Source organism: Hyaena hyaena, unplaced genomic scaffold (assembly GCF_003009895.1).
Source record: "Hyaena hyaena isolate Hyena2069 unplaced genomic scaffold, ASM300989v1 scaffold_10, whole genome shotgun sequence".
NCBI classification, from domain to species: domain Eukaryota; kingdom Metazoa; phylum Chordata; class Mammalia; order Carnivora; family Hyaenidae; genus Hyaena; species Hyaena hyaena.
In genome coordinates, this window is record NW_024080642.1 from 7840342 (window position 1) to 7868074 (window position 27733).

The 27733-nt window shown below is 46.1% G+C and overlaps 1 protein-coding gene across 3 annotated transcripts in view; it reads left to right on the forward strand.

Annotated features, from left to right (window-relative positions):
- RAP1GAP2 (RAP1 GTPase activating protein 2) overlaps window positions 1-27733 on the forward strand; it is a 187628-nt gene that overhangs the window by 136047 nt on the left and 23848 nt on the right. For all 3 annotated transcript variants that reach the window (XR_005531951.1, XM_039253300.1, XM_039253304.1), the window contains exons 8-14: window positions 947-1050; window positions 10759-10837; window positions 11632-11685; window positions 14383-14466; window positions 20434-20534; window positions 22757-22886; window positions 25030-25185. Coding sequence is in view for 2 of the 3 variants with exons in the window: in XM_039253300.1 (XP_039109231.1) it covers window positions 947-1050; window positions 10759-10837; window positions 11632-11685; window positions 14383-14466; window positions 20434-20534; window positions 22757-22886; window positions 25030-25185 (708 nt within the window). In the remaining variant the exon portion in view is untranslated. The remainder of the gene's footprint in view (window positions 1-946; window positions 1051-10758; window positions 10838-11631; window positions 11686-14382; window positions 14467-20433; window positions 20535-22756; window positions 22887-25029; window positions 25186-27733) is intronic.

Below are 27733 nucleotides of genomic sequence, written 5' to 3' on the forward strand. Positions count from 1 at the left end.
TGCAGAGGTCAGGAAGGCTCAGTGTGTTGTGTCCTTGGGGACACCACCCCCAGCAGATGTTCTCGCACCTGGGAAGTTGTTTCCGTGCACCTAGTACAGATCCCTCCTGGTGCCCAGCAGGTCCCCTGGGTGATGTGCTGTGAGCCTCTGATTGTTTAAAAGTGACAAAGTTACATTTCTTTAAATACATCCTGCCCTTCAGACTTGCCTGGTTCGAAAGTCCCAAGGGCAGATTCTGGAAGTCTCCAGTCTAAGGCAGTTTTGCAGCGTCTCACAGGAAGGAGGGAGGTGCGTCAGAGCCCCCATCCTAACTTGTTCAAATGCAGATTCCGGGGCCCCACCCTGATATGGCAGGTCTGGGGTGGGCTCCCCGAGCCTGAGAGAGACCCATTGTCCAGAGGAGCCCCCCATGGGTGGAGGAGCCAAAGCTCCTCCTAGCTGTATTCCCACGAACAGTTGGAATCGGCAAGAGCTGCCTCCTGGGTGCAAGGAAGTGGATGCGGGGTCCTGTGGAGAAGAACTTGAGCTTCAGTGCTCAACATGGGCTTGAACGCTGGATCTGTCCCTTACTAGTTGTGTGGCCCTGGGAAGGTACTTAACCTCCCTGGACACCGGTTTACATATCTATGAAATGGAGATGTGATGATGTCATATCCCCCATAAAGTTGTGATCAGGATTTAAGGAGTCAGTGGGTGTTAAGTGCTTAGTCCACACCCAGTGCATCCCGATGACTGGGGAGTTGGAATCTCCTCCTGTGGTCTTTCTCTTTCTCCTCCTTTTACTCCTCCTCCTCCTCCTCCTCCTCCTCTTCATCAATAGTAGCCACAGCATCCTTGCCTTCTTCCTCATTGCTGTGGGACTTCTCGTTTCTGGCGAAGAAGGTGATTTGGGGGGGCCATGTCTGGAAGGTCCCCTACTCTGTTGATATCTGATTTGTCTTTCTAGGATCACCTAAACTTTTACTGCACTGGCAGCAGCTTGGGGAACTTACTCCTGTCCATCAAGTATGAGGAGGCGGAGGGCATTGAGTACCTACGGATCATTCTCAGGTGGGGCTGCTGCACCGCTGGAGGCCACGCCTCTCCTGGCAGGGACCCAGAAATACCAGTCTGACCAGTCTGGTCTGGGTGTGCTGGGGAGAACAGATTGGCTGGAATCCTGGGGCTATGTTGCATTGCTAGGCAAGGAGACTGGGTGTTTATGCCAGCGGCCAACTGTGGGAGTCAGAGTCGTATCCTACTCTCAAGGTCACCTAGATCAAACCCCCACCTGCCTTTCTGCCTTGCTGGGACTGTGGCTTTGAAGAATTTTGGAAGAAAAAGTAGAGATGGCCCTTTCTGCTGATATACAACTCCAAATCAGCCTGGGAGAGGGTTTGCCAGAACACTGCCATCCAGTCGGGGAGATAGATCCCAAAGCCTCTGTGTGCGTGTATGTATGTGTGCATGTGTGTGTGCGCGTGCATGTGTGCGTGTGCATGCGAGGTTCCTTGAGATGGAAAGGTGGTCAGAGCGGGAGCACTGATTTACAACTAAGCTATGGTACCTCTCTCTCTTCAGGGACAGGAGCAAGGACTGGTTTTTGTTTTGTTGAACTAACCTGTTTTGCAAAACTGCCTTTTTACCAGGGAGTCTGATAGGTACCAAGATGCAATGATGGTTGGGTTGTGGTCTGTTTTCTAGAGGCTTATGGTCCAGTAGGAGAAAAAAGCAGAGGATTTTAGTATGTGTCATTGGTATTATTTTAGTGATATGCATAGGATGCTGTAGGAGCACAGAGAGTCTATATCTTATTTGTCTCTGCCCCTGGGGAGCTGGTGGAAAAGCCTGGAAGGCCAAGTGTTAGTGCTTAGCAGAATGCTGTGAACCTGCCAAACTCCCAGTCCATGTTTGTCAAATCTGATTGCAAGTCCTTGATGGTATTTGGAAGGAAGCAGTAACATTTTTTTTTCCTGCCCAAATTTTGAGATAAATATGGGAGGGAGCAGGGGCACATAGTCGTGCTGTGGGAGAGGGGTGTGTGTGGGGGTGGCACAAGGAAGTTGTCAGCACCCATCCAGTCTTGGCTTTTTATTAAGAAAGGAAGCAGTTTCTTTACGGAGGTTCACTTGGCCAGGAATCATATTTGCAAGACAGGGAGAAGTTAACTAAATTGCTAGAGCAGATTTTTTGAGGGAGTAATATGTGGATCCCCAACTCCAAACAGGATTTTGAGCTAGGTGAGTCTCCAAAAAGAAAGTTGTTTTCTTTCTTAATAAAAATCAGACCTAAATTGGGTAGGATTTCTGAGTAAGTTGACAATTGAACACAAGGATCTAACTCCCTTTTTCCAATACCGTATCCTGTTTGAAATGCTGCTTCAGAACTGAAAACATGAGAAAGATGCCAGGAATGCAGCACACACATTGAACATTTTAAAAAATAATCCATGGGGCAGTTAGGACTACAAGGTAGATAGTATTGAGAGTTGAACCCCAGCTCATCTTCCTCACAGAGCAGTTTAGCGTGGGGATATAAGAAATTAGGAATTCTGGGGGAGTCCTGTGCTCTTTAAATGTTTGTTTATTGATTTTGAGAGCAAGAGAGAGAGCGTGAGCAGGGAAAGGGCAGAGAGAGAGAGAGAGAGGGAGAGGGAGAGAATCCCAAGCAGGCTCTGTGCTGTCAGGGCAGGGCCTGACTCTCAGGGCTCAGTCCCACAAACTGTGAGATCATGACCTGAGCTGAAATCAAGAGTCGGGCACTTAACTGACTGAGTCACCCAGGCATCCTGAGTCCTGTACTCATTAGAAGTGAGTAGGAGCCTTGGAACAGTCAGGGGTCTTTCCACATGGAACCACTTTTGTTGTTTTAGGTTAACAGCATTTGAAATCAATCCCCTGGGGAGCCCATGGGCAATCTCAAATGTGGCTTTCTCAAATAGAAAATCAGTGACTGGGGTGGTTGGGAGAAGCCATACATTAGCTAGGAAGTTGGACAATCATTAATCTCACTTGGAGTGATGGCCAGGCCAAATTGAAAACCAGACATAAGAAAATTGGCCCCACAGCTTTAGAAGCTTTACCAGACACAAAGAAAAAATTACGCAGAGGTGAAATTCCCCTGTTGGCAGTGACTCCTGTCCCAGCTTCTTCCTCGTTCTTTGTAGGCTTCTGGATTATTTAATTGATAATTAAAACAACTTAAAACAACTAGGTCTCCAGGCTAAAATCTGAGAAGAGTATTCTGACAGCTTCTGTATGTGCTATGAGAGTAGCCAAGAAGAGTCTATCCACAACTGGAAATGAGTAACAAGCCTGCGTAGATTTCTTTCTTTTTTAAGTTTGGATGTAAAGAAGTAGGGGAGAAAAAAACGCCTTACAGGTTGGTGAAAGGAAATAGTCTGCATCTAAAAAGGCATACCCTAGCATTTAGAAGGTAGGGACTAATTAAATTTTAGAAAGGATTATTGACTATAGAAAGCCAAGTAAAATTTAGATATCTATTAACTTTGTATTTTCAGCAAACTTCCAGAAAAAATAAATCATATGAAAGAAAAACAAAAGATAAAATAAGGCAACAAAATGAGATGAAAAAGTTGCTGGTTAAATTAGAGAAAGAATATAAGAAAACTAAAAACAGCCAAAAAATGACTTTTAAATGATATTAGAAGCAGTAAGGAGAAGAATAGAAGAATCTACTTTGTGGAAAACCCAGTTAGTAGTAATGAGAGGATGCTTTCACATAATTCAGAGGAAAACACAAAAACTCCAGAATGATGAGCAAATTATAATAAATATGGAGGATAGTGAGCAGGAATTAAACTTGTGGATAATTGATGTTCTTAAGCTAATTGAAGACTTAAATCTGCAGATTAAAATGACTCACCCAATATCAGATGAAGTCAATGAAAGGAAACTAATAGCTTGACATGTTTTGATGAAAATGTAATATTCCATGGGTATAAAATCATTGTTAGAATGAAAACACTCCAAAATAAAAGAATATAAAACATTAACATCTGCCAAAAAATAGAATATAAGGGAACATAAATAAATATAAGTCTGAATACATGTAATGTATAATAAATATAAATGAGTTAAATTCCACTATTAAACAGCAAAGATTCTCAGTTTGAGTCATCCCTCCATTGCCCCCTGCCCCCACTAATGGATCAATCAGTGTATCTGTATTTTAATAAAGAAAGTAACTCAGTATATTTAAAAAGAAAAGTGTTGAGAAAAAGGTATATCAAATACAGAAGGGTAGAGTTGGCAATATTAATATGGAAAAGTAGAATTTGAGGCCAAAAAGCAATCAGTGTGACAAAAAGGGCTATTGCCTATTCATTAAAAATAAAGCCTTGTTTAATCAAGGCTTAATATGTGCCAGACTTTCTCTAGGGGTAGGGCTAATGTAAGGAAAAAGCTCATCTCTTATTACCTGGCTACAGAAAACATTCACTACATACGAGGTACTCTTATTCTTGCTTTTCTTCTCACTCATCTTCTTATGGACATGGATTGTTTTAGGCTAGTGAGGGTGATTCAGAAATAGATAGTATGGCAGAACTGAAAGAAGTTTATAAGAGTTTGAATGTGGAGTGTATGTCTGAATGCATATATGTGTGAGTGTGTGTAAGGTTGAGAGGTCATGCTGGAGAGGAAAGAAAAAGCTAAATCATGTATGGACTGTGTCTAGGAACTGAGATTTTATTCTGTGAGCCAAAGGAGAGCTCCTGAAGGGAGAATATCATGATACGATGTGCATTGTAGAATGATCACTGGCTAGATTAAGGGGAATGTCTTGGAGGGAAGCAGGAAGATGAATCAGGAGGCTGCTGTGATGAGTCAAGTGATTATACAGGCCACCAGGTTGCCTAAAGTGAATGCTGCCCCCAGAACTATGCAAACCAAAAACTCTGTTGGAAGCTGAACCAGGGTGCCTTGCACTGAGGATAGAGGGAAATGAGTGGAAGGTTCCAAAACACTCAGGGAAATTGACATTAAGAAAGACAGCTGAAAACATCAACAAATGAGAGCTGGATTTACTGCTGGTAAAATACAAGTAGTGGTACACTTTCAAATGGCTTATATCTGAAAAAGGTAAAGAATAAATAGCATCTATAAATAGGATAATAAATTATGATACAGTCCATGAATGGAAATGAATCAAGAACAGATACACATGGGTGCAAAAAGAAAACAGTTGGAATTATTGGAAATAGAAAAATAGTTGAAATTAAAAAACTCAATACAGGGGAGCCTGGATGGCTAAGTCGGTTAAGTGTCTGACTCTTGATTTTGGCTCAGGTCATGGTCTCGCGGTTTGTGAGATTGAGCCCCGTGTCAGGTTCTGCACTAACAGCTTGGGATTCTCTCTCCCTTTCTCTCTGCCCCTCCCCCACTCGCTCTCATGCTCCCTCTCCCTCTCTCTTTCAAAAATAAATAACCCCCCCAAAAACAAAGTTACCCCCCCACAAACAAAAAACTCAATATATGGGATAAAATCTAGTCTAATATAATCTGTTCAGAATCAGAGAGTGAATCTCTGAATTGGAAGATAGTCTCAAAGAATTCATCCAGAGCACAGCACAGCTCCAGTGATAGGATATATGAAGAAGAAGGAAGACATGTGGATAATAGATGGATAGGTCCCAGCATTTGTCTTAGAGTTTCAGAGGAAAGAGTAGAGAAGCCAGTGGAGAGGAGATATCCAATGAAATAAAGGCTGATAATATTTCAGAACTGAAGAAAGCACACAGCGTGGTGCTGAGTATGACTTTAAGACAAAACAATACTACTGGGCACATTGAAGTGAAACATTTGAACATCAGAGAGAAAGAAAAAAATTTTAAGGCTGCCTAAGGATAAAGACACTCATCTATGAAGTAGTGACAACCAGGCTGTGAGCAGACCTATCAGCCATGGGACAATAGGACAGTATCTTTAAAATGTTGGAGAAAAGAAAGAAAGGGAAGAAGGAAAGGAAGCTTCTTTAAAATTCTATACCCAGAGAAGCTATCCACAAAGCAAAATAAAACTGTTTTCGGACTCCCCCTCAAAGAATTACTAAAGGATATCCTTCAGCCAGAAGCTAAGAGAAACCGAAAGAAAAGATGCAATTAAAAAGTGGCAAGAAATAGGTAAATTGTGTTGATACATTTAATTACCATTGGGGGGAAAAAGTAGTTTTTGAGTGTTTAAAAAGAGGCTTGAACTAAATTAATAAACAAAACTAGGAAAGACAATGAAGAAGGAAGTGTTCAATAGTTACTGTTTCCTCTTCCCTCCTCAGGAGAGAGATAGCAAGGAAGTGTAGAGTTTGTTGGAAAAATGTATAAATGTCTATATTGGAAGTTATAAAAATTCAATCTACAGCTCAAATTAGCAGAGGGATAAAAAGAGAATTAAAAATTTTTAAATTAAACTGAAGGCAGGAAAGGAGGAATTTTAAAAAGGAAAGAAAGCACAGAGTAATAGAAATCACAAAATAACAGAAATCATTCCAAGTACATTAGTAATCACAATAAATATAAATAGACTAAATTAGCATATGAATGTAGCAGACGATCAGATTAGACTAAAAATACAGCTATATTATGTTTCCCCTTTGCCATTTTTAAATTTTTTTTATTATTAAAAAAATTTTGAGGGAGCAATCTTTAGTTTTGAGAGAGAGGCAGAATGCGAGTGGGGAGGAACAGAGAGAAAAGGAGACACAGAATCCGAAGCAGGCTCTAGGCCTCTCTCTCTCTCTCTCTCTTTCTCTTTCTCTCTCTCTCTCTCTCTCCTTTCCTCTTTGCTTGATTGTTTTATTTCTTAAATTCCACATGTGAGTGAAATCATATGGTATTTGTCTTCCTCTGACTTTTTTATACTCTCTAGTTCCATCCATGTTAACTGCAAATGGCAAGATTCCATTCTTTTTTTTATAGCTGAATAATATTCCTCTGTGTGTGTGTGTGTGTGTGTGTGTGCGCGCGTGCACGCCACATCTTCCTTATCCATTCATATATTGATGGACACGGGCTGCTTCCATAATTTGGCCGTTGTAAATAATGCTGCAGTAAAATAGAGGTGCATCCCTTTGAATTAGTGTTTTTGTATTTTTTTTTTTTTTGGGTAAATACCCAGCAATGCGATTATTAGATTATAATAGGTGGTGGCTATATTCTCCTTAAAAATTTTATTACTATTATTTATTTTTTTAGAGAAAGAGTGAGTGAGAGAGAGAGAGTGGGGGAGGGGCAGAGGGAGGAAGGGAGAGAGAGAGAATCTAAGCAGCCTCTGTGCCCGGCATGGAGCCTGACATGAGGCTCAATCTCACAGTGGTAAGATCATGACCTGAGCTGAAATCAAGAGTTGGTTGCCCAGCCAACTGAGCTACCCAGGTGCAGCCCCCCCTTTTTTGAAGTTTATTTTGGAGGGAGAGGGAGAGTACAGAGCTGGACAGGGGGTCATATTCATGAACTGTGAGATGACCTGAGCTGATACCAAGAGTTGGACGCTTACCTGAGCCACCCAGGTGCCCCAAGCTATATTCTTCTTATAAGAGACATACCCAAAGAAAAACAATATCAAAATATTTAAAATAAAGAAATGGAAAAAGATATGCTGGGAAAATGCTAACCAAGAAAAGTGGTGTAGCAACATTAAAATCAGACAAAATAGAATTTCAGGAAAAAAGCATTGGTGGGGATAAAGGGAGTGTGGTCTTTCATAACTTGTCCTGATGTTTCCTGCTGTGTGGAGGGAACATTTCTGTGTAACAGCCCCGGCTTTCTCTGCTTTCTCTGACAGATGAGTTTGGGAACAAGAACTAGACGTGTGTAGCCCTGGTCTTTCCTTTTTCCCCCCGCTCGGAGCTAGCTGCCCTCAGAGTGCTGCTTCTGCTCCTGTGTGCTGAAGGGCCCACCTGGGCAGACTCTTCCAGAGGCTTGCCTCTTGCCCCCACTGCCTGTGACCTGGTGGATAATCCTGGGGGTCATTTAGAAGACTCATTTCATCTTTACACTAAGGCGGGTGGCCTTTATCAGTAACAAAGGAGTTGTTTTGGCTTCCAGCTCCCTTACCCTTAATTTTTTTGTTTCTGAATCTGTTTGTTGCCTGGGCAGAGAAAAGTGCCCTTTACTGGACCCGTGGAGGCCTCAGCCCACATGACGATAAAGAGGACAGTCCACCCAGAAGATCTAACAGTCATGAAGTTGTACTTAGCAATAGAGTCTTCAATTTAGAAAGGCAAAAACTGGGGGCACCTGGGTGACTCAGTCGGTTAAGCATCCAACTTCGGCTCAGGTCACGATCTCATGGTTCGTGGGTTCAAGCCCCACGTCAGGCTCTGTGCTGACAGCTTGCTCAGAGCCTGGAGCCTGCTTTGGATTCTGTATCATCTTCCTCTCTGACCCTCCCCTGCTCATGCTGCCTCTCTCTCTCTCTCTCTCTCAGAAATAAAGTTTTAAAAAATTAAAAAATTAAAAAAAAAAAACCCGATAGGAATATAAGGAATTGCCAAATCCTCAGCTCTAGTGGGAAATTTCAGTAAGATCTTTTACACTCGGAGGGACCAAGCAGACAGCCATTGTAAGATTACAGAAGGTTTGAACAGTACAATTAACAAATCTGATTTTGTAACATACATTCTCGTATTCAACAAAAGAAAAAAAATACATTGTTTTTAAGCCCACATGGAACCTAAAAACTCTCTGTGTATTAAGTTAACAAATGTAAGATAACATACAGATTATGTTCCCTGAATATAAGAAAATTAAGTTAGAAATCAACAATTAAAATACCAAAGGAAAATATCATACATTTAGAAAGTTAAAAGAAAAGAAGAAAATCCTTTAAATAACCCATGGGCTAAAGAGGAAATTGCAACAGAACTGACAAAATATTTAGAACTGAATGACAATGAAAATACTCCCTACCAATGTGTGGGATGCAGTTCAAGTGGTACTTAGAAAAAGATGTATACTTTTAGATGCATTTGTGAAAAAAGAAAAAAGAATAACTGTGTAAGCATGTAAGTCAGGAAGTTAGAAAAAGAATAGTAGGGGGAAAACAATCAAAGAAGATAGGAGGCAGAAAATAAAAAAGACAAGAGCAAGTCCAGGGAAGTAGAAAGCAACAATAAAAAGGAATAGAGACAACAAAACCAAAAGGTATCTCTTTGAAAAGATTAATCAAATTGATACACCCCATCAAGGACTGATTAAAGGTGTAAAGATACAAACAATGTTATGGCAGTGAAGGAAGGGATGCAATTTTAGGTACAGATTAAGTTCTTACCAAAACCCATTGTATATCAATGCATTGGATGGATAATTTTTTTCTCTAAATGTTATGGAGAGAGCATGAGTGAGGGGAGGGGCAGAGAGTGAGAGAGAGAGAGGCAGAGGATCTGAAGCAGACTATGCACTGACAGTAGAGATCCCCATGTGGGGCTTGAACTCATGAACCACGAGATCATGACCTGAGCCAAAGTCAGATGCTCAACCAACTGAGCCACCCAGTGCCCTGTGTCGGATAGATAATTATATAGAAAAACATAAATTGTCAAAATTGACTCAATCAGGAGCAGAAAACTTAAATATTCACCGTTAAATAACTGAATTGAGGGGCACCTGGGTGGCTCAGTTGGTTAAGCGTCCAACTTTGGTTCAGGTCACAATCTCACAGTTCGTGGGTTCGAATCCCACATTGGGTTCTGTGCTGACAGCTAGCTCAGAGCCTGGAAACTGTTTCAGATTCTGTATCTCCCTCTCTCTCTGACTCTCCCGTGCTCACGCTGTCTCTCTCTCTCTCTCTCTTTCAGAAATAAATAAAACGTTAAAAAAAATAACTGAATTGGTAGCCAGAAGTATCCTCCTACGCAAAACCCAGCAAGCCCAGAGATTTCACAGATGAATTTTAGCAAACCTTTAAGGAACAGAAAATCCCTATGGCATACAAACTATTTCAAAGGATCAGAAACTCCTCAGCAGTTTTATGAGGCTGGGATAACACCTTGATATCAAAACCTAAGGGAAGTGCAAAAAAAAAAAAAAAAAAAAAAAGCCAGTGTTGCTATTGATGTGAAAGTCTCAATAGAATATTAACAAATTAAAGTCAGCAGGATATGAAAAAAACAATACATCTTAAGCAAGTGAGTTTTACCCATGGACGGAAAAGATGGCTCAACAGAAATCTAATCTACCAGGTTAACAGATTAAAAACCATATGACTGTCTCAGCAGATGCAGAAAAGCATTCAGTAAAATTCAACACTTTCCTAATGTGCTAAATGAATCAGGGAACAGGCTAAATTTAGAGTCTTACGGTAAATCCCTTTATAAAGCAACTCTCATCCCGTTTATATTTTGAGTAAATCCAGATTTTCAAATCTTAGATTTTCTTTTCATAAGAGGTTTAATCACATGTGAGAATACACGTGTATCCAGAAGCTGTGCCCAGTTCTTTGGGAGAACACAAGCCCCACAACAACCCAAAAAATCATGGTGAACTTGAAGGCGACTATTTGCATTTCCCCTATCTCAGGCAGGTTCTTTAAGTTTCCTCCTCCTCCTCCACGATAATTACAAAATTCCATTTTCTCACCATTTGAGTGTGGCACCTAACTCATGGCCTGGGTGAAATGCGGCAGATCTGACTGCAGGGAGACACAGAGTGAGTGTGCTGTGTGTCTTGTGCCTTGTGTGATCTCAGGCGCCATCTCAAGCCCCTTTCCCAGTGGACTCCCTTTCTTGCGGACACGCTTTTCTCACCCTCATTCACGTGTGCAGGTCCAAAGTGAAGACCGTGCATGAGCGGATCCCCTTGGCTGGACTGAGCAAGTTGCCCAGCGTCCCTCAGATTGCAAAGGTAAAAACGAACCCCTATGAGAAGGTGGCTTCCTCTTTCAGCCTGGGGTTGAGGTGGGACTGCAGGCTTGTCTGGAGATGGCTCTGCCCTTAGAGAGGTGAAGGCCACTATACTCTTTGGGCCTTGACTGCATGGATGGGGTGGGGAGGGCTGTTGACAGATGCCCTCAGCTTCCCTACAACCTCCCCGTCTCATCCTCACAGCTGAGGCTGCTCATGGTCTCTGCCCCCAAGGTTGCAGCCAGTTCAGGGGGCCAGAGAGATGGAAAGACAGGGCTGGCTATGGAGAGTGCTGTAGCACTCGAGAGGAGGAAGGGGTGGGATGGCCGGGGAGCCTTCCTAGCAGAGGAGAGATGGGCTGGAGGATGGCCGGACTGTCGGTCCAGACAGAGGACCCCCTCGAGGAAGGAGCCGTTCATCAGCTGGTGGAGGGACCCATGTCACTGTTCTGAGATAATGGGAACTTGAGAACTGAGTCGGCAAAGTGGGCTGACAAGGATGGTCAGTTGGGTTGGGTTGGGTTGGGTTGGGTTGGGTTGGACCCACCCATTGGGAATGGAAATGTCAAGCAGAATTGTGCCGAATGCCTTCTGTGTCCTCACTTCACCAGGAAACCTCGGGAAGGTTAGTCAACTTTCTTAGCTGCACGTTAGGGAGCAGAGCCAGGACTCAACCCCAGGCCTTCTGACCTTGCAGGTCCTACCCTCTTGTGCCCTTCCTCTTGGTGGGTGGAGGAGCCCACACGTTTTCAGTGGAAGTGGCCCCTGAACTATGTGTCTCTCTCTTCTCACTTAGGCTTTCTGTGATGATGCAGTGGGGCTGAAATTCAATGCTGTCCTGTACCCCAAGGTGAGGATCTTCACCTCCTCCCCCTACCCAGGGCTCTAGAGCTCGGCACGGATTTGCACACCTTTGGCTCTGTGGGATGTTCTCTGCATCTTGGTGGGGTTTTGTTGGGGGGGCCTCCAGTAAACCTCCGTGTCTCCTGCTCTCCCTGCCCACCCCTTTGCATAATGGTGGAACGTGTCATCAGCCATGCCTGGGTAGAGACCCACCTGAATCGGTCCCCATCTGTTGTGGAGGTGATAGAGCTCTCCAGGTTACACTGGTCCTGCTTCCCGGAGGCCAGTACTGAGGTGGGGACTGATTCCACCTATAGCTGGGGGGCTAGCACACGTCTGGTCTGCCATCACGGAGGTTGAGGGTGGCAGATGGCAGACCCCCATTAAGAAATAAAAGGCCAGATCATGACTCCCCATTGCCAGTGTTCCTGCAGCTCCGAGGCCTTACAAGCCCCTGCCAAGCCCTAGTTAATAAACTGGCTGGTTCTCTGTTATCAGTTTCCTCAGGATTGGCCTGATCTTGACCCCAGTTATGATGTGGGAATGGGGGTGGGCAGAGGAGCAATAATAACTTAACAAATCAACAAACCCACTCAAGAACAATTATGGCATGACAGGACTTAAATCACTCACGGACAGTGGATTGCTTTAAATTGGCCACAGGAAGAGAGCCAGCGCGCTGAGCGCCTCCTCACGGGCCTGCAGGGCCTGGGAGCGGAAACAGAGCTGCCTGCGCGCAGAGCGCCGACTCTGGGGCAGCTGAGGCTTGCTGGGGCTGGTTCAGTCCCTTCCCCGAGTCCCACTTCTGATAGCTAGGGACCGTGAGGTGAGAAGTTGGTGGGGAAGAAGAGGCCCTATCCTGGCTGAGACATCCAGAACCCCCTGGAACAAAGGCCTCGTATGTGCACGGTTGGGCTCGACGCCGTTTATCCCTGTGCAGCGGCAGAGCTGATGGCAGGGTCCTCTCCTGCCCGGAGAACATGCCAAGCCCTTCTTTCAGACACCTCTTGTTAGCCTGGGCATCTGTAGGCACTTACCAGTAATAAGCCGCCCTCCACTGAACATTTTCTGTCCTTCAGATTGCTCTCCCCCTTGGGGCGCCTGGGTGGCTTAGTCGGTTGAGCGTCCGACTTTCGCTTAGGTCATGATCTCGCAGTTCGTGGGTTCGGGCCCCGCGTCGGGCTCCGTGCTGACTGCCAGCTGAGAGCCTGGAGCCTATTTCAGTCTGTGACTCCCTCTCTCTCTGACCCTCCCGTGCTCACACTGTCTCTCTCTCTCTCTCCTAGAAATAAATAAAACAAAAACAAAACAAAACAGATTGCTCTCCCCCTTATAATTAAAGCTGAGTTAGTGAGATATAACCAAACATGAAAACTACAAGTTTGGCAATTTTTGTCATCAAATCCCATGCGCTGAGAGAACCCAGTGACAGTCATCTGCGCGGTTCTCTCTGTAACTTGGAAAGCCTCGGGCTCTGGTGATAATGGAAGAGCGGCTGTGTTTCCATGTTTTCTGTATTTGAAGGACTGGTTGGTCCGGCCGCGATGTTCATCTGGCCGAGATGTGTGTGCGTGTTTAACATCCACTGAGCCGAGAACGTTCCTTGGAAGGTATCCATGGCTGGATGCCTCTCCCTGGCACGACAGCCGCTCTGCACCTTTGGCTCATTCCACGCGGGAGTGGGGGCTCCCTCGGGTTGGGCAGTGGTGCTGTCCCAGGGGGAGCGGTGAAGCGTCCCTTCCCTCAGGCAGCTGAGAGCCTCACACGGCTCACATATTCTAGCCAACAGTCATGCCTCGTTCTTCCTGTCGTATAACACGTGGTCAGGTCCCCCCTTTTTACTGCAGAGACTATCGCAGTAACACCCAAATTTCCCCTTTCCTAATAAGCTGGTTCAGCTGTAATCTGTCTGGAGGGTTACACTGATGGTGATGATGATGATGGTGATGATGGTGATGATGGTGATAGTGATGCTGCTCTGTGCTCAGCACTTTATGTGCCTGATCTGATTGAATCTTAACAACCACACATCTCCATTTAATGGAGGAGGAAACTGAGGCCCAGAGAAGTAAAGTGGCACACTCAGGGCTATACAGCTAAAAGCAGCGGATTCAAGTTCTGGAGTTTCATGTTTCTGAGCCCTGGACACCAACTCTGAAGCAAAATAGAAAATTAAATAGAACCAGTGCTCAGGGTTCTTTTATTTTATTCCCCCTCCCCCTTGCATATGGATTAGGGCCATATGCCCCTCCTTAGAGACCTCTCATTTGGTGGGTAGGGGGGTTTGAAGTCTGAGCATAAGCGGTGCCTTGCCCAAAATCATACTGCTGAGCAGAGGTGGAAGTAGAGCCAGCGCCATACTCACTGACCAGTCCCAGGGTCCTGGCTTCACCTTTTACACCCCAACGAAGGCACTGGAGTAAGTCCGTTGCTTGGGCCCTGCTGGGCTCCCTGTGTGCCCAGACCTTGGCCGGCAGATCTGGGTGGGAATGGAGTGGGAATCCAGAAGTTTGGCCCTCGTGGGGGGATGCCCGGGTCTGGGAATGAGCAGAAACCTCTGGCTGCCTCCCTCCATATGCACGGATGTTACACCGCAGGGCCGGGGGTGGGGGGGGCGCATATTCTCCACCAAAATGGGTGCTTCCCTATCTGTTTACCTCCAAATTAGTAAATAACCTGACTTTTTCTCTCCACGCTTTCCCAGGCCTCCCAAATGATTGTGTCCTATGATGAGCACGATGTCAACAACACATTCAAATTTGGGGTCATTTATCAAAAAGCCAGGCAGGTAAGCACCACGAATCTGAAGCGGTCACCAGATGCCGTGGTTTCCCCGCGGGACTCTTCACCTCCCTCAGGCACAGGAGCCCTGCCTCAGGGTCTGACATGGGCTGAACACGGCAGCCACCGTTCACGTGGGAGTTAGGCTGGAGGCGACAGAATCAAGGCGGCTGCTCCTCACCAGCAGGCCTGCAGGTCTTTAAGCAGCAGTAAAGTTTTCTGTACAGTAAATTCGAATTCTTCCTGGCAGCCTCAACTGGGGGCTGTTGCCGCAGGAAAAATCAGACTGGGCAGAGGGAACAGATCAACACAAGCTGCTTTCTCCTTGCCTGTCCTCCTAGCTGGGAGTTCGTTTTCTGTCCCCGAACTTCCCTAGGTTGCTGGAGCACGGCGGGCCCCTCTTCCCAGCGTGGAGTTTAGCCGTGTCCTGCTGGCTGCTGGAGACCAGCTGCGGTGCAAGTATTTACACCATGGAAATGGGCAAACCCGGGCTTCCGCTTTCCCTCTGTCGAAAGGCGGTTGTTGAAAAATATATCAGTGCACCGCTGCTCATCCTCCTCTGTCTCTTGTAGAACTTAGATGCTGCCTGGGGGTTAGTTGGTCAGAGTGCTTCTCAAAGTGTGTTCCGTGGGACACTAATCTGTGAGGTACTCTGTGAACTAATGACTCGTGGGTGTGGGGCAGTTTTGTGGGAACATTTTACAATTTTATAAATTTATAAGGTCAAGAACTCTTATAACTGTTGAACTCAGTGTTTCCCATACTGATCTGACCACAGACTTCCCACCTTACGTACGGTGAACATCTGTTAACATGCTGAGAAGTGGTCTGCGGAACACACCCATCTTTCCTCACTTAGGTTGTATCTTTCGAGGGTTCCACACCTATTTCATCTTTCTATCATCCAAGAGCCTAGTGTGGTGATTTTATAGAAATACACTCATAGTTTTTTGCTGTGTGAATTAATGGATAAAAGTTTTGATGCTCTTATGGTAGGTTGATAGGATCTTTTTCAGTATTATCTGTGGGGCTTTTGTTTGTTTGTTTTGTGTGATGATGTCTTTCTTGCCTAGATGATAGCTGACTTCCTTGTGTGAGGACATTAGACCACAAGAGACATGTGTTTGCTTAAAAACATTCTAATTAAGTGAAGAGTTTAGGAGCCGAAAGGCCAACACAGATGAATCTTATAATTGAAGGGAGATTATTCAGGTAGCTGCTCTAATTATTTTTCCATATTGCATATTTATTTTGTACAGCTCTGCTAATACAACCCCCCTAATTAAAGTTCTTTGCTTGTGAAATTTGCCGTAGCAGATCTCATCAGGTGATTACAATCCAGGGTTCCAGCAAAATTGTAATTACCGAACATTAACCGTCCACCTCTGAAAAGGGGTCTGCGTGTTGTGTTTTTACCTGATGCTGCTGAGCCAAGGTGGAGGCACGTAGGGAGATAAAAGTCTTTGTTTTTTCTTTTTTCTTTTTTTTTTTTAATTTTTTTAAATGTTTTATTTATTTCTAGGAGAGAGAGAGAGAGAAAGAGACAGTGTGAGCAGGGGAGGGCCAGAGAAAGAGGGAGTCACAGACTGAAACAGGCTCCACGCTCTGAGCTGGCAGTCAGCACAGAGCCCGACGCGGGGCTCGAACCCACAAACCACGAGATCATGACCTAAGCAAAAGTCGGACGCTCAACCGACTAAGCCACCCAGGCACCCCAGTCTTTGTTTTTTCTTAACACTTTTTAAAAAGTTGTTTTGCAAACCTATATTTGCGGGGCTATTAATACAAACATTTGTGGCATGATAGCTGTGTGCCGTTCTTAGGATATAAATAAGTCCCATCTCATTCTCCTGTGTGTCCGGCACTGTGCTAAGTGCCACGGGGGATACGACAATGACTAAGACCCCCTCCCTGAGCGCATGGTCAAACTCATGGCCAGGGTAAAAATAAAGACAATGCTAATACCAGGCTAGGTGTAAATCCTACAGAGGAGTGCACACCCAAGTACATAAGCTGCATTGTTTTCCCAGTAGGAGATGTACGTTGCCTGGAAGCAGTTCTTCTCCCACTTTCTGGCCTCAGGATGTGGGGTAAACAGCATGCTGGGTCAGAGCGTGATGCCTTTGCGGCATGCTATAGAGCAGGGGTCAGCGCACGTCTGTAAAAGGCCGGACAGGTAATGTTTCAGACTTCACGAGCCATACTGTCTCTTGCAACTACCCTACCCTGCCTTTGTAGTGCGAAAGCAACCATAAACAACACTAAATGAATTGTCCTGGCTGTGTTCCAATAAAACTTTATTTATAAAAACAAGCAGCAGGCTGGACTTGGCCTGTGGGCTATAGTGCGCTGACCCTGCTAGAAAGTAATGTTTCCCAAACTTCAGACATTCATAAGTGATATTCAAGATCGTGTTGTCTACCATATGCCTCCATTATACTTTTTTCATGCCTGTACTATTAACTACTTAACATTTTCTTTAAAAAGTTTGTTTTTTCACCTTCAATGCCTTGTTTAAAGAAATGTGCCACTACTCTAATTAGAAAATCAGTATCCCTTGTATGAAATGAAGGTAGCTCTAAAAAGAAATACTATAAAGAACAGAGTTATTGAAATCTAGCTAGATTCTGTTTCCTGTTGAGGGCATTGAACCTGAAGTCTGCTCTTTTTTGTTATAAAGGAGGTGTTAAGGAGGTGCGAAAGGATCACTTATTAGGAACTTTCTCCTTGCAGTGGTTGTGCATAGTGGTTTCCCTGTGTCCTCTGCGGCCCTTGCCATCTATGTACATTTGCAAAGCCTTCAGCTCTTTGCTGATTCCGCCATGGTGGGCAGAGCCTGTCGATCAGGCAGGGCCATGCGGTGTCTTAAGTCTGTCATAAGTGCAGAGTTTAATACTATTTTCAGCTTTGCTTTCTATTCTTTTTTAATTATTAAACTTTTAATTCCTAGCTATTTGTAGATTGACATGCAATTATAAGAAGGAATACAGAGAGTTCTTGTAATGTCTCATAAACGTAAATGTAAATGTCTCATAAAGGTAAGGTCTCATAAAACTGTAGTGCAATAGTACAGCCTGGATATTGACACTGACATATTCCTCAGATCTTGTCCAGACTTCTGCAGTTTTATGTGTGACCATCTGTGGGGTGTATGTGTATTTTGTTGTATATAATTTTTTTGTGTTTATTTATTTTTGAGAGAGAGAGCATGTGAGCGCGAGTGGGGGGTCAGAGAGAGAGAGAGAAAGAGAGACAGAGACAGAATCCGAAGCAGGCTCCAGGTTCTGAGCTGTCAGCACATGATCTGAGATTAAGACATGAGCCCAAGTCGGATGCTTAATCAGCTGAGCCACCCAGGCACCCTGTTGTATATAACTTCATCGTGTGTGTAGGCTTCACAGTCAAGATACAGGAGAAGTCCACCAACACCAGGGTTCCTTGTGTGACCCCTTCATAACCATGCCAACGCCCCTTTTGCCTCCATGATCCCTTCCCACCTCCAGCCCCCAAACCCTGGCAACCACTAATCTATTCTCCAGCTTCTAAAACTTTGTCATTTCTTTCTTTCTTTTTTTTAAAATGTTTTATTTATTTCTGAGAGAGAGAGAGAGAGAGAGACAGCGTGAGCAAAGGAGGGTTAGAGAGAGAGGGAGACACAGAATCCAAAGCAGGCTCCATGCACTGAGCTAGCTGCCAGCACAGAGCCCGATGTAGGGCTCGAACCCACGAACTGCAAGATCATGACCTGAGCCGAAGTTGGATGCTCAACCGACTGAGCTGCCCAGGCACCCCTAAAACTTTGTCATTTCAAAAATATTATATAAATGGAATCATACAGTATATAACCTTTGGGGACTGGCTCTTTTTCCCTCGGTGAGATTCATCCGAATTCTTAAGTGTATCAATAGTGTTTATTTCTTTTCATGGCCGAATAGTATTCCATGGTATAAATATACCACAGTCTGTTTCACTGTTCACCCTTTGAGGGATAACTGGGTGGTTTCCAGTTTGAGGCTATTATAGATAAAGCTGCTATGAACATTTGTATACAGGTTTTTGTGTGAACATAAGTTTTTCATTTCTCTGGGGTAAATGCTTAGCAGCATATGCTGGGTTATATGGTAATTACACATTCAGTTTTGTAAGAAGCTGCCAAACTGTTTTCTTGAGTGGTCGTTCCAGTCTGCATTCCTACCAGCAATGTATGAGTAATCCATTTCCTCTACATCCTTACCAACATTTGCTGTTGTTACTATTTTTTAATTTAAGCCATTCTGATAGATGTGTAGTGATATCTCATAATGGTTTTAATTTGCATTTCCCTAATGGCGGCTAATGGTGTTCAACATCTTTTCATGTGCTTATTTGCCATCTGTGTACATCTCTTTGCACAAAATGACTCTTCATGTCTTTTCACCATTTTCTTTTTTTAATAAAGGTTTTATTTAAAAATTTTTTTTAAATGTTTATTTCTGAGAGAGAGAGAGACAGAGTGCAAGCAAGGAAGGGCAGAGAGAGAGGGAGACACAGAATCTGAAGCAGGTTCCAGGCTCTGAGCTGTCAGCACAGAGGCTGACACAGGGCTCGAACCCACGAACCGTGTGATCGTGACCTGAGCCGAAATTGGAGGCTTAACTGACTGAGCCACCCAGACGCCCCTATAAGATAGGTTTTATTTTTGAGTGATCTATACATTCAGTGTTGGGCTCAAACCCACAACCCTGAGATCAAGAGTCTCATGCTCCATCGACTGAGCCAGCCAGACATCCCTCTTTTGATCATTTCCTAATTGGATTATTATTATTAATTTTTTTTTTTTTTACTGTTCAAAACCTTTTTTATAACAGCTTTACTGAGGTATAACTCACAATACTCTTCACAGCGGTTTGAGAATTAGATCTCAATAAAGTGGTCTGGAGTATATTCACAGAGTTGTAAAACCATCACCACTATCTAACTCTAGAAAATTGTCATTAATCCCCAAAGAAACTGCGTGCCCATTAGCAGTCACTCTTTCCCCATTCTCTCCAGCTCCTGTCACCACAAAGCTCCTTTCTGCCTCTAGGGATTTGCCTGTTCTAAACACTTTGTATAAATGGAATCGTAGTATGTGGCCTTTTATGTCTAGTTTCTTTTGCTTAACATGTTTTCAGGGTTCGTCCGTATTGTAGTGTGAGTCAGCGCTGCACTCCTTTGACAGAATTATATGTTATTGTATGGACATACCACATTTCATGTCTCCATTTGTCTGTTGATGGACATTTTGGTTGTTTCTACTTTTGGGCTATTATGAATAATGCTGCTATTAACATTCATGTACAAGTTTTTGTGTGGACTTATGTTTTCATTTTTCTTGGATATATTCTTAGGAGTAGAATTGCTGGGCCATATGGTAACTCTATGCTTAGCCTTTTGAAGAACTGCCAGACTGTTCTCCAAAGAGATGGCACAATTTTACATTCCCACCAGCAGTGTATGAGGCTTCTGATTTTTCTGTATCCTCGCCAACAGTTCTGGTCTTTCTTTTTGATTAGAGCCATCCAGTGGGTGTGACATGGTATCCCACTGTGATTTTGATTACTGCTGAGTTTTGAGAGTTCTTTATATATTCTAGATACTAGTCCTTCATCAGAAGTCCAGCTATTAATTTTTCATTTATAGATTGGCTTCTGGTATCAACTCTAAGAATTCTTTGCTTCAGCTTTGCCTTTTGTACTGACCAGCAGCATTTGTTGAAATAGAGAGTCCTCAACACCTAGGCCCAAAAAGTCAGCTCTGTCGAGTGAGCGAGCCTCTGTTTGTCCTTCCTCCAGTCAAGCAGACCCACTGGTTAGCGAATGTTGCGGGGGTGGGGAGGAAGGAAGAAAAGGACCAGGTAGCTGGACAATCACATTCTATCCCTTGGCATCAAGAAGCATCAAAGGCATCAGAAGGCCTTTCTAAACTCTTACAGCTGATTCTGTTTCTCTTTCAGACCCTGGAGGAGGAGTTATTTGGGAACAACGAAGAGAGCCCAGCTTTCAAGGAGTTCTTGGACCTGTTGGGGGACACGATCACACTGCAGGACTTCAAAGGGTGGGTTTCAGCCAAGTGATGGCTCCGGCCCCAATGATGACACCCTAGAGGAAGGGAGAGGGGTGCCAGCTGAGTCTCAAAGGGTATGTGAGAGGTAAAAACATACGCAAGAAACTTAGGATTAGTCTTCAGCGAGTGATCAATGCTCACCTGCATTCCTAAGGAAACGGGTGATGTGGGGGAGAATCCAGAATGGCACATTATCTGAGCGGCATGACCTTGGCCTTCTGATAAATGATGAAACAGCTCCACCTCAGATTTCTCCCCCTAATTACATTTGGCTCTGACCAAGAGGGAAATGAATCCACCCTCCCTGTTGCTCACCTGCCAGCCTTAAGGAGGCCTGATGAGCCTCAGGAAAGAGGGCCCTGTGTAATTTGGAGAGAAGTGGCCCATTTCATGTAATATATAAAAAGGTTGGATAATTAAGAGTTGGTAGAAATACAGTCATCTCCCTGGCGAGACTTTATGCAACTGTCTCTAAGTGGACAGAAAGACTATTGGGGCCATTGCTTGGAAAACTCTGGCCCTTGATTTTCCTTGACAAAGGTGACGTTTGAGAAGGGGCTTCAGACATGGTCAGCGTGTTCTACGCTTTGTGGCTGGAACACTGCTGAGCCCCATGTCAGTGACCAAATTAACAGGACCTCCTAACAGGTACGAAAGTGCCCACCAGCTCTGGGCCTGGTGTGTAGTAGGTGTTTAGTAATCACTTTTTTCCTCCACCCCCTCCTCTCCTACTCTTCCATCTTCTATCCCCCCCCATCTTCCTCCCCGTCCAAGGTCATCACTGCCATCTGCAGTCGGTCACATGAGTTACAATCTTACCGCCAGCACTTATTGGCTCTGTGCTGTGACCTTGAATAAGTGAATAACCTCCAGAAGCCTCGGTTTCCTCATCTGTAAAAGGGAGATAAAGATAGTACTGGCCCCGCCACGTTGTTAAGGGATTAAAGTAGAAAAATGCATGTGAAGCACTTTTTATACCACCTTCCATTGACTCTGAGATGCCTTCATTGTAAGATACATCTTGCTTTTCAGAGATGTTAAGATATGAAAAAATGTGTGCTTTCAGCCGGTAGAGCATCCGACTTCAGCTCAGGTCATGATCTCATGGTTTGTGAGTTTGAGCCCTGTGTTGGACTCTGTGCTAACAGCTCAGGGCCTGGAGCCTGCTTTGGATTCTGTGTCTCCCTCTCTCTCTGCCCCTGCCCGGCTCACACTCTCTCTCTGTCTCAAAAATAAATAAGAGTTAAAAATATTTTAGAATACATGAAATAAAGTATGTTAAAACCAAGAAGGACCTAGAGATCATGTACTTTTATCCCTTTATTGTATAGAGAAAGGAACCTGAGGCCTAGACAGATGAAGTGGTATGCCCAAGATCATGTGCTGACTTGGTGGCAGAAGCAGGTTTTGAACCTGGAGTGCCTGACTCTTGGCCTGGTGGGCTTTCTGCCATGCCAGGCTGAACACATTTTCTGGTTTGTATGACAGTGCTTGTGGGGACTGACGTCCAGGGTCTGTGTTATTTCATTTTCTTAAAGGAACCTCCACCTTCCTCCCCTTGCTGAAGAATGATCCATGGCCAGAAGCCGCATGTCTGTAAAGGAAGAAGGGGTAGTTCCCAGAAGCTGTTATATAAATGGAATCATATAATATATGATGATATATGTTCCTTAGTACTTTTCTTTCCTGCCTTTGAGGAGATAACCAGAGAGGGGCTCCTGGGACACATCTATGTTGGGTGCTGCTGTGGCTGGGTCCCCATATCAGGGGCTCACTGGGTAGGAGTCCAAGCATCTGTCGTCTCTTCAGGCTCACTCTGGATGCTTCCGACAGGATGGCTGGTTGTCCTGGCTCTGGGCTGAGGACTTGGACGTGGCCTTGCAGAGAGGAGAGGCTTATGCCCAGCCCTGAGGGCCACTGGCACCTGGAGGGCATTTGTCTTGGGTTGTGGATGGGCGACCTCCCTTCCCATGTGACCATAGGGATGTTCTGCCTTTGTTTTAAATAACAGACTGACTTGCGGTTGGAACCTCAGGGCTCGTCTGCCCAGAAGCACGGAGCTCCCTGCGATGCCCGCAGTGTTGTTTCTATGCCCTCGCTCTCCCATGTCTTCTCATCCACGCTCCTATCCCGTATCCGCAGGGGAGGTGGTACCAGGGAGCCCACCTCTCCTCACCCTTTCTCTCCCTGCTCTTGCCCTGTTTTACCGACAGTTTCCGAGGTGGCCTGGATGTGACCCACGGACAGACGGGGGTGGAATCAGTATACACGATATTCCGGGACAGGGAGATCATGTTTCACGTCTCCACAAAGCTGCCGTTTACTGAAGGAGACGCCCAGCAGGTAACCTGGTTCCGGAGGGCTTCGGGAGCACGGGGCGCGTGAGGTGACAGCGGCATCTGGTCTCAGACCCTTGAGGGACTGCGGCCCCCTCCCCAGTTTCTAATCCAGAGGCCTGTCTGTTAAGTTGCTCTCGTGGAAGTCTGTTCCGTGGTGATTTCTGCCCCAGGCTTTGGAGGAGGCCGGACAGGTTTCCTGGTGGTTCCGCTTCAATCGGTGGGGCACCTGCAGCCCAGTGTGGTGAAAACCCACGTCCCAGTTGATGAGGGGTGGAGCTGGGAGCAGAGCTCAAGTGCCGTGCCCTGTAGGGTGCTGGTGAACAGTACCCGATGGAGTTTGCACAGGGCCGCTCGATGCCACTTAGGGGTATGTGATTCCAGGCAAGCTGGGTAACCTTCGCGGCCTCGTGTCCCTCGGCTGTACAGCGGGGGTGACACCACCTAAGTCAGAGGCTTGTTGTGGGCATCACAGAAGCTTCTGAATGTGGCACTTAGTAGGCTGCCTGGCTCGCGGCAGGCTTCCTTCCTGACACGTGTCTGCTCTGCAGGCCACTGGGCTGTCTGTCCTCCTCCTTCCTACCCCAGTGGTGGATGGCAAGGTGCCCATCACCTGAGACACCCCTCGCCTTCCAGCCTTTCTAATCTCGTGGGCCTCATCTCTCACCACACCTGCCTGTGTGCAGGAATTCGGCCTTTACCTGAACTGGGGTGAGACCTCTGCGTCCAGGGTCTTCCCGCCTTCCCTCTCGTATGTGGCTTCTGATGGACCCTGAGACCAGCAGCCAAGGCCTGGCCACTGCACCATCTGCCCCCTCCCACTCTTTGTGCCTTTTCAGTCTACAGGAAAATCAGAAAGGAAGCCAGGCTCTTCACCAGACTCTGACCCAGTGCTTTCTGAGCAGGGAGCTGAGGAGGGAGCACAGATGTAATACTGTAAACATAGTGCCTGGCTTCTTAGGAAAAAAGGAAATTGGCAAACGAGACTGTGATTTGGCTCTAAAATAACCGCTGAATGTTCCAGAAACAAATGGGAGCAGGATTCCTTTTGAATCCAAAGTAGGTTTTCTCTCTACGTTTTCACCTTAGTCTCTGTTCCCTCATGGACTCCTCACGCCCTGCCCCAGCCTGGGGCTCTTTTAGTCTCATCTGTATTTGGTGGGAAGTATACAGAGCCTTCTGTGAGGACTGAATAAATATTAATTTTTTTTCCCAAGAAATGGGAGGCGGTGGGTGGAATACGTGAGACAATTTGTGTAAAAATGCCCAGCACAGGGCGAGTTTATAGTAAATGAGAAATTCAATGTGGAACATAGGGCTTGCATTCAGTAGGTGCTTAATAAAGGAAGAAATATGTAGCTAAGCACCTAGGCAGGACTCAGTGTACAGGAGGGCCCTAACATTTGAAATCATGCGTGTGAATAGCCCAGCGTGGCTTCTGACACATAGTTGGTGCTCAGTGATCGAGATCACCTGTGAAAGCACTTGGCACAGTTTGGGACTCTGAATCAGGGCTGGATTTCTCTCCCGTGACCTCTGCCAAGCCAGGTTGCCCTCTTTCTCTGAGCATGGCTCTCCTTCCCTCTGGTATAGAATGATCCGCCCGCTCCTCCCTGCTCATCCACATTTCTATCCACATTTCTGTCTTCCCCCATCTCCTCTTCCAGGAAGCCTTCTCAGATTAGCATCAGGCCTCTGATTTTATTCTCCTCTCTGCCTCCATAGTGTTGGACACTTTGTGTGTGGCAGCTGATTTAGCACTTGTTGGCCGGTGCCTTTTTTACTGTTCTCAGGTAGTTTCACCTGAGTTTGTGTCTCCTCTGGATCAGTTACAGGCTTTATCAGGGCGAAAGTCATCCCCTCACCTTTTCGAGATCCTCCGTGAGCCCCGAGTCAGGGCTCTGCATGCTCTGGAGCTCAGTAAGATGCTTGCTAGCCTCTACCTAACATCTTAGGGGTCCTGCCCAGTTTTTCTTTTTGGTGCCTTCTAAAGATCGGGAAGGTGGGGGTGGAAAGGCCCTAGAGAGGTAGATCCCAGAGTTTCAGGGTTTGTGTATAAAGATAGAGTAATGAGGAATTTCCTATATAGATGATTCTGTTTTTAGGATATTCCTCACTGGCTTATAACAATGAAACACTTTTCTGTTTAGCTCCAGAGAAAGAGACACATTGGGAATGACATTGTGGCCATCATCTTCCAAGAAGAAAACACACCGTTTGTCCCCGATATGATTGCCTCCAACTTCTTACATGCCTACATTGTCGTGCAGGTCGAGAACCCAGGCACAGAGACCCCATCCTACAAGGTGAGAACGTTGGAGGAAGTGGTGGGCCCAGGCACTTCACCACACCTTGTGGATTTGGTTAAATCAAGAACCACTAGTTCTCAATGGCTCCTCAGGCCATTCTCCAAAATGGTACTCCTAGCGTTGGTATGATCAATTTTCTAGAAATCCCAGGTTTTGGGATTTGGGAACTGGACTCTTGGTGGAAGTCGCCTTCTGAGGTCGTCTCCTCCATCTGGCTGCCTCCAGGTTCAACAGCATCCAACTCGAGGGTTGAGAAGCCCCCAGTGCCTCTGTTTGGAATCTGGTGATGCCATTGGCTGGACTAAGGCAGAGCCAGAGGAGAGGAGCAAAAGAGAGGAGGGTGGGGAGGACCATCGGGAAAGGGAGATGAAGAAGTGTGGTAACAAAGGGGAAGAAAGGAAAGCAGAAGTGTTTATGGTGACAGCGGTGGAGAGCAGGGGGCCCGGTAGACCCTGGCCATAGGGTGGGCCCTTCTCGTTTAGCTGTTCTGGAATAAATGATTGGTCTTAATTTGAAGATTCCCAGGGGGGTGGGGGGGTTGTAAGCACCTGAGTCTAAACCTCCAGATCAATAAGCGGTCTTCTGGGTTGGCTCAGTGTCCCCGCTGCAGGGAGGCCCTGGCAGCCCTCACCCTGCCTGTTCCCGAAGCCTGTGCCGCCAGCGCTCCCCTCCCCTCCCCTTTTCCGTGAGAAGCAATTCTGACCTCATGGGCAACAGTTTCTATTTCACTGGTGTTGGGGGCTGTGGGCTCCAAGGGAGACAGACTGAGGCAGGGCCTTTAAGGTGGATGTTTGTCTTTGAACCTCTTGCGGATATATGCAGAACACTTACGTTCAAGATATTGTGTTCGTGTGCTTCCTTGCATTTTAGGGGGAGAGAGACCAAAGGTCAAATTCTCAGAGGGCTCCCTGTTCCCCACAAGAGTTAGGAACTGCGGTTCTAAGGGAGAGGGGGATGAGCCTGTCGTTGCTACTGGGAACTTGGAATGATCTGAAACTGGACTACCTGTGTAATAGCTTAGGCCAGTGCTGGTTCCTAGGCTCCCAAAGCTCGAGTGCTTCACGGCCATCTTCATGAAGCATCCACTTTGCTTGAAGATTCTGGAAAAGAAAATGATGACGTATAATTAGTACATCAGTAGAAACCCACGTAGTTAAGTGCAAAATGCACATCAACTTTAAAACCAGAGATGAGACTGTAGACAAAACCCCACACTCTCTCCTGTGAGGAAAGCTGATTCTCTTCTATCCCCGTGTTCATGTTCATGTTCGTGTTCATGCTCCTCTGTCACTGAGCAGCTCTAGCTGGAAAGTTAGAGAAGCCACGTTTTGGGCATTTCCTTGGAGGATCACCTCCTTAGACCAAAATGGTCATTCCCTTCAAACGGTCGTTTGAGTTGTTGATGGAAGCAAGTTTATTCCTTCAGTGCCCCCTGTGTCCCAGGCACTGTGTTAGGGGTGGGACACATGAAGTGACCTACAGGGAAGGGACAGAGGGCCAGTGGGTGCAGTTCAGCCACTGGACCACTCGGACAGCCAGCTGACTCTTTTCACAGCCCGTGGAGGCAGAGAGCCCCTGGGGAGGGTCCGGGGGGCTCCCACACCCCACGAGGCAGTCATGTGCGGACGCCTGGCTTGTCTGCTGGGCCTCTGCTGGCAGAAGGGGCCTCTCATGGAGCTTAAGTATTTGTTTTTAGCTCCCGATAGGAAATGGAACTCAGCTAACTGGCTTCTCCACTTTCTCAAGAGCTTAGTGGGGTGGGAAAATGCAGAGATCCAAAAAAACACCACCCCACCTCCAGCTTTGATGCTTGAAGTCTTTACCAAGTCTTCCCAGCCAAAGCCCATGGTCCAGGGAGAAGCACTGTCCTCACAGAGAGTGGCAATGAGCAGAGAAGCAGGACCCACAGGGAGAGCCAGGCTCTGTCCCCAGGCTGTGGGACTGTGTGGTTCCCCTGCCGGGCCAGCATCCAAGTGGAAGGCAGACCCGTGAATGGGGCGGCGGGAGGGCGGGATGCCAGCCTTCCAACACGCTCCCGAGAGCACTGTCCATTCGTATCCCCGGCGGCACCCCAGGTGGTGAGAAGACCCGGGAGCACCTGGTCAGATTCCTCAGCGGGTCCAGGGTGGAATGGGACCTCCGCTGACTGCTGCAGATTTAGGGGCTATGGCAAAGGAGGCCAAGATGTCCCCATGGGCTGAGCAGTGTCCCAGGAGGCCTCCGCTGGGGATGATAAACTGGAAAGGAAAGGAAACGGAGGGAAGGACAAGAAAGGCCCCCAGGCCCAGAGGCTCAGGAGCTGGGTGTTCTGGTCCTGGCCCTGCCTCTGACCGCTGTATGACCTTGAGCCAGTTCCTTCCTTCTCTGGACCTCAGCTTCCATCTGTGAAATGAGGAAGTTGGACTAGACAACCTCTGAGTTCCTTCCAGCCCTGACGTGCTGCGGGAGGGGAAGTGGAGTCAGGGGTCGGGGGACTTGGGGAAGAGGGGTGTGTGTGTGTGTGTGTGTGTGTGTGTGTGAGAGAGAGAGAGAGAGAGAGAGAGAG